At 45.3% G+C, this 10,629-nt stretch overlaps 1 protein-coding gene across 1 annotated transcript; it reads right to left on the bottom strand.

Moving 5' to 3' along the window:
• LOC107633953 lies at positions 5,591–7,069 on the bottom strand. Its single transcript, XM_016337541.1, has 2 exons — positions 6,744–7,069; positions 5,591–6,674 (listed from the first exon to the last, which is right to left on the bottom strand). Exons 1-2 carry the CDS (start codon positions 7,067–7,069, stop codon positions 5,591–5,593), a joined length of 1,410 nt encoding a protein of 469 aa, XP_016193027.1.

Here is a 10,629-nt window from a genome sequence, read left to right on the forward strand (position 1 = left end):
TCTTTTGGTTTCGGATCAAGGTAAACACCAAGTGTTACTTAATAGATTTTGGGCTTTGTAATGTTGAAATTAATAGTTGGCCCACATGGTTAACATTTGCTTTCCTGATGAAATTTGTAACGGATCAAGTGTAGGAAGCAAACATGGGCTTAAAACTTATTCTTGGCCCAATTGATAAAACCATTTCAGCCAAAACAACATTTAACAAGAATTACATGAGGCTGAAATTTATTTTATTGGGCTTAAGATCCTTTCTTATTATTTCGGCCCAATATTAACCTGCACAACAAAATTATTTTAATTAGCATATTAATCATAATTAGCTTAATAATTTTGCTGTTAATAATGTTTGATCATCATTAATTTGGTTTAGAGTTTTCCAAACTCATCAATAATAAATCTTCACAACTAAAAAATGAAGATATACTGGATCATAATTGATATGTACGCCATATTTCGGCCACGAAATACCATATGTTTGGACACATAAGTCACAAATCAAGTAACAAATAATATAACGGTAAAATTACAAAACTAACACCACAACAAAAGCGAGAATATCAATTGGATATGAATCTAACAGGACGACTTTTCACTCTTTAAAAGAAGAAAGAGTAACGTAAAAAAATATATATATATTCACATCTTTTGATTTATTTGTGTACAAGATGACTCTGGTACGGATTGAAGGATGGATCGAAAACTTGCGGGTTGAGGTGAATGCCGGGTCGTTCGACTGGAGCAGTGGGGGGAGGTACCTGCAAAGACACTCCGACGCTCAAGTCAGAATGGATCTGAGAGGTGTATGATGTGAGGAATGAATGAATACCTGGAGGGACCTGAGTCCTCTATTTATAGGTAACGGTAGCTATCTTATCTTTTCTTGTTTGGCTAAGATAAGGGAGACGTTTGAATTCGAAAGTCGGTTGGGAGTCCTTAGAGGGCCGGTTTCGGGCCTTCTTAGAGGAGCGAGGCGGGTTGGACCCGGGCAACCGAATTTGGATTTGATCCTGGGTCGTGGATCTGTGGGCCGGATCCGTAACAATTGCCCCCGCAGCGGGAGAGCGAGTGAAGTCGGTCTGTCGCTGGGAGATGTAGTTTTCGACCGTGAGCTGGGTCGGTTTGTTACTGGGAGATGCGAGTTAGGTCGGTTTGTCGTTTGGAAGATGTGGTCTCGACCGTGAGCTAAGGTCTTCGGTTCTTTTCGGTCGTTTGATTCCTTTTGAGGGGAGGTCGACGTATCGGCCCTGGTCTTTAAGGTCGTGGCGAAGTTTCGCCTGGCCGTTTTTGGTCTGACGCGACTCTTCTGTATCCAATGTGCCTGTTGCGTTTTTCGATGCGTACTTTATTGGTTTCTTTTTCCAAGGGGCATTTATTGTGAGGGGACGTTTGTGGGTGTTTTTCCTCTATTGCTCTTGTGTGCCATTTTATTGCTCAGGGCTATTTACGTCTTTCTGCCCCCCTTTTGAAACCGTTTTGGCCTTCCTTCTTACTTTCCTCGTTCATTTCACTCTCCTTTCATTTCTCTTATCTGAAAAAATCTCCTTCTCTTTGTTGCGTTTCTGGAGTTGAGTTTCTGCTTCTCATCTTCATTTTCTAGGCTTGTTTTCTGCATTATCAGGTTGGTTTTCCTCTGTTCTTCCTTGTTTTTACTCTTGTGATGTTTCGTTGTTTTATATTTGCCATGCATTGTTCTGCCATTTTTCTTTTGTACTGCGTTTTGTGCTTTGGGTGGTGGTAAAAGGGGTTGAGCACCGCTGTGTTGGGCTGGTAGTGGTAGTAGGTTTTTGGTTGTCTTCCTTGCTTCTGCGTAGGGTTAATAGGCTGATGGTGGTGCTCCTCCCTGTTTTAGGTATGCATCGGCGGAGGAGTGAGGGTGTGGGTACTCCGATAGCCCCTTCCAGGGGTGTCTCTGCTCGCTATACTTGGGTGACTAGCGATGTGTGGGGCGTTCCGTCGCAGATGACGGAGGCCGATCTTCAACGCCTCCGTGATCAAGGGGCGATTTGTGGTGGTGGCGATATGGAGCGGCAGTATGAGCTTGCCCTTCCGGACGCCGATGAGCGCGTTTGTTATTTGAACCTCGATTCGCCCACTGTTCCGGACTGGATGTGGGTTTACGAATCGATGTTTACTCGACTCGGCGTGCGGCTTCCTTTTTTGGCGTTTGTTCAGGATCTGCTGAGTCGGTGTTCCGTGGCGCCGTCTCAGCTTCACTCGAATAGCTGGGCAGCCGTTCGGTCTTTTGAACTTGTGTGTCAGTACCTTGATCTTCCGGTTTCTTTTCCTGTCTTCCTTTTTCTTTTCTTATGTACTCTTCCGCCTAAAGAGGGGAAGCATAAGAAAGGTTATATGTCGTTCCGGGCTCAGCCTCATCGTCGCATTTTTGGTTTGTTTGAAGATTCTTTTCACGGTTTTAAGAGAGAGTACTTTAAGGTGCGCCTCGTCCAGGGGCATCATCCATTTTGGTTGTCGTTAGAGGGCGAGCGCCGGTTCCCGACCTATTAGAATTTCTTTGCCGGGCCGTCAGTTTTGACTAAGGTCACCTATGATGGTTTGTCTTCGAAGGATAAGGACATCGCCAATGTCCTGTGGCATTTGTTCAGGGAGCGTCCGTTAAATCCTCGAGACGTTATGGGGGATCCTATGGGCTGTCGGACGTATATTGGTGTGTGGCTTGTTACTTTTTTTGTTCATGTTTGTCTTTCCGATTGTGGCTTTGATTCTGTATGGTCCTTCTCAATTGGGGGTGAGTTTCCCTTCCCCTGGGGTCGGGGCTTCGATGTCATTACGTCGTAGGATGAGGTCGTCGGGTGCGAATTCTCGTTTGATGACGCCGTGGTTGTACCTTAAGTTGATTCTTTGTTTTAGGGCTAGCTCTCTGACATGAGCTATGCTTCTTTCTTCGTCGATGAGGTCTCGTTCTGCTTCCTCGTCGTTGCCTCCGACCGTTTTTCTGGGGCTTGGGTCTCCTATCTCCACAGGGATGACGGCCTCCACACTGTACGTTAATCGGAAAGGTGTTTCCCCTGTGATCGTTTGGGGTGTTGTTCGGTATGACCATAGGACTGATCCGAGTTCGTCGGCCCATAGTCCTTTGGCTTCGTCGAGCCGCTTCTTGAGTCCTTTGACGATTATTTTGTTCGCGGATTCCACCTGTCCGTTTGTTTTGGGGGTGTTCTACCGAGCTAAAACGGTGGGATATACGTAGTCCTTCTAGAAATTCTCTGAATTTTTTATCAGAAAATTGGGTTCCGTTGTCTGAGATGACGATCTCGGGGATCCCGAATCGGGTGATGATATGTCGCCAGAGGAATTTTCGGCATTGGGTTGCCGTGATGGAAGCCAGGGGCTCGGCCTCGATCCACTTAGTGTAATAATCTATGGCGATGATGAGATATCGGAGTTGACCGGATGCCGTAGGAAAGGGTCCGACAAGGTCGATCTCCCAGGTGTCAAATGGCCGCTCTGTCGATATGATGCTGAGCTGGTGCGGGGCAACTTTGTGGATGTTGGCGTGCCTTTGGCATTTATCACAGTTTTTTACTAACTGCATGGAGTCCCGGATAACCGTGGGCCAGAAGTAGCCGGCCCGGATGACTTTCTGCACGAGCGTTTTACCTCTGATGTGGTGGCCGCAACAACCTTCGTGGATTTCGCGGAGTATGTAATCCGTGTCCCTGGGTTCGACGCATTTGAGCAGAGGTTGCGAGAATCCGCGTTTGTATAGTTGTCCTGCAACAACCGTGTAGTTGGCGGCTTCTCTTTTTGTCCGTTTTTCCTCTTTGGGGTCTTCAGGTAGTGTTCCATCGAGGAGTTATTGTAGGATAGGGTAGGTCCATGATCCTCGGCTGGAGAGTGTCAGGTAAGCGTTAGCCGTTGTGGATATGGACGGTGATTTAATGACTTCCTGAATTAGCAATTTATTGCCGTGTCCTGGTTTGGTGCTGGCTAGCTTGGAGAGGAGATCTGCTCTGGTATTTTGTTCTCTAGAGACGTGTCGTATGGTGATGTGGTTGAATCCTTCTTTCAGTTCGTTCACCTTGGCGAGGTATTGTTGGAGTAAAGGGTCTTGCGTTTGGTAGTCTCCGTTGATTTGGGAGCTGACTACCTGTGAATCGGTGCTTACTTCCAGGACTTTTGCTCCGACGTCCTTGGCTAGGGCTAGGCCTACCAGGAGAGCCTCATATTCCGCTTGATTATTAGAAACTGGAAATTCGTATCGTACTGACTGTTCGATTACGATCCCGTTTTGGCTTTCGAGTATGACCCCGGCACCTCCGGAGGTGACGTTTGATGAGCCATCGACGTGCAGCTTCCATGACTTGGGAGTGTGGTTTCCCGGAATCATCTCGGCGATGAAGTCGGCCATGGCTTGTGCTTTGATTGCGTTTTGGGGCTCGAACTTGATTTGGAACTGGGACAGCTCGATGGACCATGCTAGCATTCTTCCTGCTAGGTCGGGCTTTTGTAATACCTGTTTGACCGCTTGGTCGGTTCGGACTGTTACGGGTTGCGCCTGAAAATATTGTCGTAAGCGCCGGGAGGCCGTGAGGAGCGCGAAGGCTAGCTTTTCTAGGCGTGAGTAGCAAGTTTCTGTGTCTTGTAGGACCTTGCTTATGAAGTATATGGGCTTTTGTTCTTTTTTCTCGTTTTCGCGGATGAGTGCTGCTGCGAGTACCTCTTCCGTTATGGAGAGGTATAAGTAGAGGGTCTCCCCTGTTTGAGGCTTGGCGAGAACTGGTGGTTCCGCTAGAACTCTTTTAAAGTGTTGGAATGCTTCCTCGCATTTTGCTTCCCATCTGAAGGGGGCTCCTTTCTTCATCAGTTTGAATAAGGGGATTGCTTTTTGTGCTGATGCTCCGAGGAAACGGGATAACGCCGTGAGCCGGCCGGTGAGCTTTTGGATGTCGTGAAGGTTTTTTGGGTTTGTCATATCGAGGATGGCACGACATTTCTCCGGGTTAGCTTCGACTCCGCGTTGCATGATCATGAAGCCGAGGAACTTTCCTGCCTCCATTCTGAAGGCGCATTTTGTTGAGTTGAGTCGCATTCGATGCTTTCGTAGGGTGTTCATTATGAGTCTGAGGTCGCTGATGAGTTGCTCGCCTGATTCAGTTTTGGCGAACATGTCGTCTATGTAGACTTCTAATCTGGACCCGGAGAGATTATGGAATATCTTGTTGACTAGTCTTTGGTAGGTGGCTCCGGCGTTCTTTAGGCCGAAAGGCATGACTGTGTAGCAGTGCGTTCCATCGGGGGTGATGAATGCTGTTTTTTCCTCGTCGGGTCGGTGCATGGGTATTTGATTGTAGCCGGACTATACGTCCATGAACCTAAGGTATCGGTGGCCGGACGCGGCGTCTACCAATCCGTCTATGTTTGGCAGGGAAAAGGCGTCTTTTGAACAGGCTTTGTTGAGGTCCGTGTAGTCGACGCACATTCGCCATTTCCCGTTGGCCTTTTTTACTAGCACGACGTTTGCTAACCACGTTGTGTAGGGTAGTTCTCTGATGAAGTTTGCTTTGAGTAGGGCTTTTACTTGTCTTTTGACCTTGGCTGCCTAGTCTGACGACATTTTTTGTCTCCTCTATGCTACGGGTTTGGCGTTGGGGTCCATGGCTAACCGGTGAGACATTAAGTCGGGGTCAATCCCAGGCATGTCGGCTGGTGTAAAAGCGAACAAGTCTCTGTTTTGTTTTAGGAATTGGGAGAGGTCTTCTTTAAGGTCGTATGGGAGGTTCCTATTGATAAAGGTGTATTCGTCTTTGGTTCGCTCTACTTGTAGTTTTTCCATGTCGCCTTCTGGTTCTGGCCTAGGTTGGCCGTCTTGTCGGGCGTCCAGGTCGGCTAGGAATATTCCAGCCGCGTCGCGTGACTTTTTCTGTAAGGCCAGGCTGGTGTTGTCGCATTCTGCCGCGACTTCTCGGTCTCCGTGGATAGTCTCGACGGAGCCGTCTTCCGTTATGAATTTCATAAGGAGGTATTTGGTGAAGATGATGGCAGAGAAATCATTGATTGTTTTTCTTCCGAGGATGACGTTGTAGGCGGTCGAATCTTTTAGGACCACAAATTTGGATAGAATTGTCATCCTTTGGTTGCCTGTTCCTATGGTGAGGAGGAGGGTGATGGAGCCGTCCGGTTTGAGAAAGTTGTCCCCAAGTCCCGTGACACCGTTGCGGTGTGTTTGGAGATTTTCGTTGCAGAATCCGAGCTTGTCGAAGGCTCCTCGGAAAAGGATGTTGGAATCTGCGCCGGTGTCCACCAGTATTCGTCGAACTAGTCCCGTTCTAATTCTCGCTGAGATGACGAAAGGTGCGTCTTCGGCGGAGGTGTCGTGCTGGCAGTCCTCGGGTAGGAAAGTTATCATTTTGTCGGCCGTGGTGGTTGGAGCATGGTCTCTGACGGCCAGGACTTTGAGGTCTTTTTTCAGTGTTGATTTCGACTTGCCTGACATGTCTTTGCCTGTGATGACGTTTACTATTATGGTTGGGTCGTCTTCCGGACTTTCCCTGGGGGGTTGTTTTTGTGTTCTCAGGTTGCGTCCTTCTCTTTCTGGCGACCTGTCCACTATCGCGCGTTTTGGTTCTCTGATGATTTTGGTGAACTCTGGGAGCTTGCCGTCTCTTATGGCTTGTTCGAGGGCGTCTTTAAGGTCGAAACAGTCTTGTGTCCTGTGCCCGTAACCTCAGTGGTAGTCGCAGTAAAGGGTTTTGTTGCCGCCCGTTCTTTCTTTGAGTTACCGGGCTTTTGGGATAATACCTCGATCCGCTATCTGGTGGTATATCTCGGTAATTGGGGCTGTTAAGGGTGTGTAATTAGAGAACTTGCTGATTCTGGGCGGTTGGTTCGTGCATGTTGGTTTAGGGTGGTCCCTCTGATTTTCTCTGGGTGGTGGGTTGTGTCGGGGCGCCATGTTGCCGTGTTGGGCATTGCCGTGTTGTCGTTTATTGGCGGCGATGACCTGGCTAACCTCCTCGTCGTTGATGTAATCTCTGGCGACGTTCTGGATCTCGTGCATGGTCCAAATTGGTTTGGTAGTGAGGTATTTGCGAAAATCTTCGTTCATGAGCCCGTTGGTTAAACAGAGGCTTGCGACGGAATCCGTGAGTTCGTCGACTGTTAGGCATTCATCATTGAAGCGGTCGAGGTATTTCCTTGTGGATTCGTCTTGTTTCTGTGTGACCCCTAGTAGGCTGATGGGGTGTTTAGCTTTAGTGATTCTAGTTATAAATTGGGCCATGAACTTTCGCGAGATGTCGTGGAAGCTGGTTATGGATCCGTTTGGGAGGGCGTTGAACCATTTGATTGCCGGCCCAGCTAGGGTTACCAGAAAAGCTCTGAACCGGTCTGCGTCGGCTGCCCCTTCTAGGTTCATTCTGGCTTCGAAGGCCGTTAGATGTTCTTGGGGATCTTTGGTCCCGTCATACTTCATGTCGGTGGGTTTATCAAAATCTTTGGGGAGTTTTGCTTTTAAGATCCTTTCTGTGAAGGGAGTAGCTCCCATTATTGTGTGGTCGTTTCTCGTGCGCTTGGTTTCTCGGTGTCGTCGGTCCTCATCCGTGTGAACGGGGTCGCGGGAGATACTGCGGTCGTATTTTTTGCTGTGTTGCCGTTCTGGTGACCAGTCGTGTTTTTGGTTGCACGAGGTGCTTCTATCATGTCTTTTGGCGTGTCGCCGTTCTGGCGACCTGCCGTGGCGGGATCTGAATCTGGAGGTCGCGTGACTTCCGTCTCTGATGCTGTGTTTTTCCTTGGTGGCAATCCGGCCTTCGAGTTCCTGGACTCGGTGGCAGAGTTCTTAGATTATTTCGGCTGACCTGTTTTCCGGTATCTCGGGATTTCGGGTTTTTGTGATGATAGTGGCGTCTTCTTTGTTATGGACGGCGCTAGCTATCCTTCCGTGAAGTATGGTTTCTTGGTGTTCTGGGGTAGGGTTCCGTGTTCTGGAGTCGTCCTGGTGACTGATGGAATGCTCTTCCAGTCCATCCGTCATTCCGACTCAACCGGCGTTGTCCCCACAGACGACGCCAATGTACAAGATGTCTCTGGTACGGGTTGAGGGATGGATCGGGAACTTGCGGGTTGAGGCAGATGCTGGGTCGTTCGACTGGAGCAATGGGGGGAGGTACCTGCAAAGACACTCCGACGCTCAAGTCAGAATGGATCTGAGAGGTGTAAGATGTGAGGAATGAATGAATACCTGGAGGGACCTGAGTCCTCTATTTATAGGTAATGGTAGCTATCTTATCTTATCTTGTTTGGCTAAGATAAGGGAGACGTTTGAATTCAAAAGTCGGTTGGGAGTCCTTAGAGGGCCGATTTTGGGCCTTCTTAGAGGAGCGAGGCGGGTCGGACCCGGGCAACCGAATTTGGGTTTGATCCTGGGTCGTGGATCCGTGGGCCGGATCCATAACAATTTGTTTACTTTTATTTTCTCATCATGAAAAAAGAACAACTCATCTAGCAACGAAAGACATGGCAATAACAGCTATCATTTTTACACAATCTGATTTCTACTCACAAAGTTTAAATCTTGACGACTCGGTGGTAATATCCGTTCAGACTAGTGACTTGTTGGTAAGAAAGGTCTTATTAGATTCAGGTAATACTACCGATGTCTTATTTTATTCAACCTTTCAGAAAATACAATTGTGTGATAAGGCTAACAACCCTCTTCTAGAGAACTGGTTGGATTTTTTAGAGAAAGAATTCCGGTGCTCGAATATATTTGGCTAAAGACTACAATAGGAAAAGCGCCCAATAAAAAACTGTCGATATTCAGTACTTAATAGTGGATTGTCCTAGTTCATATAACATCATTTTCGAAAGGCTAGCTTTAAATTTTTTCGGAGTAATAATATTCACTTTACATTTGTGTGTTGAATTTCATGTGCAAGAACCAAGAAAAGGGAACTTTCTTCCACAAACTCGTTCAAATAAAACGGGAATTAATTCAAAACACTTCTAATTTTCATAAACATTACTTTAAAGTCTTTAAACAATGATTTATACAACGCAACTATTGATCTACCAGAGTGACTATTTAAGTTCACTCACAAGTCTCTCCTAACCCCTTTTGCTTGAAATAACAAAAAAAAAATCTCAGAGATGGAGGTTGTCCTAATAACTCTATCAAAATCTCGAAGGCCCTAACAAAGTTCCAAGAATTCGGATGTAACTGTATTGGAGCACAGTTCAACCAAAACAACAGAGCACATTGGAAGTTAGAAAATGAAAGCCTGAAACCTAGTTCCGTAAGCAAACAATTATACAAATAAAAATAAGGCCAGTCACTCAACTTCTCACACACACAATCACTCTCCCCACACGACAACACTTCTATTTTAATTTCACTCCCCTCCCTGACCCACATCCCTGAACCAAGCACATTCACCGACTCAACATCGTTAAAACGAAAAACCTGATTCTTCACATTCTCGTCCACCTAATAACAAGAATCACCCTCATCCACCTTAACTTTTTCCTTTTTCATTGACCAAATACCAAGTCACGCACACAAGACCAAAGAAGAAGGTAAACGAAGAAAGGACAAACTAATATTTTTTACTCATTTTTGCAGAAAAAGGGGGTTAAACTCTTTTCCTTCCAAACTTCCACAAAAATTCACTTGAAAAAAATAATAATTTTTAAGACACAAAATAGATCAATAAACGGTTGCATACCCATACGTTTTTCGTCAAAACCGTCCATCCAATACTTCTATAAGAGTTATTTGATCTAACATACAGGGATCCATCGAAACTCGTGCCAAATATCACGTCCATTAAGTCATAATGGGTGCGTGAAATTAGGTCTCATTTTTATACATTAAAATTAAATGAACAAATTGCTTTTTCATATTCACTAGCAGAACCAGCTCGAGCTTGGGGACTTGGAAACTCCAACACTTGGCCGAGGTATACAAATAACAAAAACGTTCAACCTCTTTCCTTCTTTTTAATAACAGGTCAACATTGGGAATTATTATATGTACAGATATCTCAACTATGAAGTGTTATAAGTTTGGACACGTAAGCTACAAATCAAGTAACAAATAACATAACGGTGAAATCTCAAAATCAACACGGCGATAAAGGCGAAACCTATTGAGAATATCGACTGGATACGAGTCCAACATAATGGCCTCACTCTTTAAAAGGAGGGAGAGCAGCGTAAAAAAATATACATTCACATTCTCTGACTCACTTGTTTATTTTTTTTCTCTCATTATTAAGATTTGATTTTGACTTGAATATCGGAGTATCTTTTGTAGGTGTTTTTACCCACAATGTTCAACTCAGGCCGACGTATAACTCTTTCAACAAAAGTAGCTCACTGGTTTAAAGAGTTACTATAACTTAATAAGACTTTCGCCAACGGAACAATAATCATATTATATTAAGTGTAAATTCTTACTATTTAATAGTAGTGATTAATGAGGTACTGAGATAAATTTTATACTCTCTTGTTCATTATTTTGTTGTCAATTTTATTTTTTGTGAATCTCATTTAAGTTAGAATCTAATGTCTAAATTTTATCTTTCTATTTTGACAAATATTTATTAATCATTAATCTCTATATATAATAAGTATAATTTTAATATTTAATTTTGACTATTTATACTT

The sequence above is a fragment of the Arachis ipaensis genome, chromosome B03 (genome assembly GCF_000816755.2).
Source record: "Arachis ipaensis cultivar K30076 chromosome B03, Araip1.1, whole genome shotgun sequence".
NCBI classification, from domain to species: domain Eukaryota; kingdom Viridiplantae; phylum Streptophyta; class Magnoliopsida; order Fabales; family Fabaceae; genus Arachis; species Arachis ipaensis.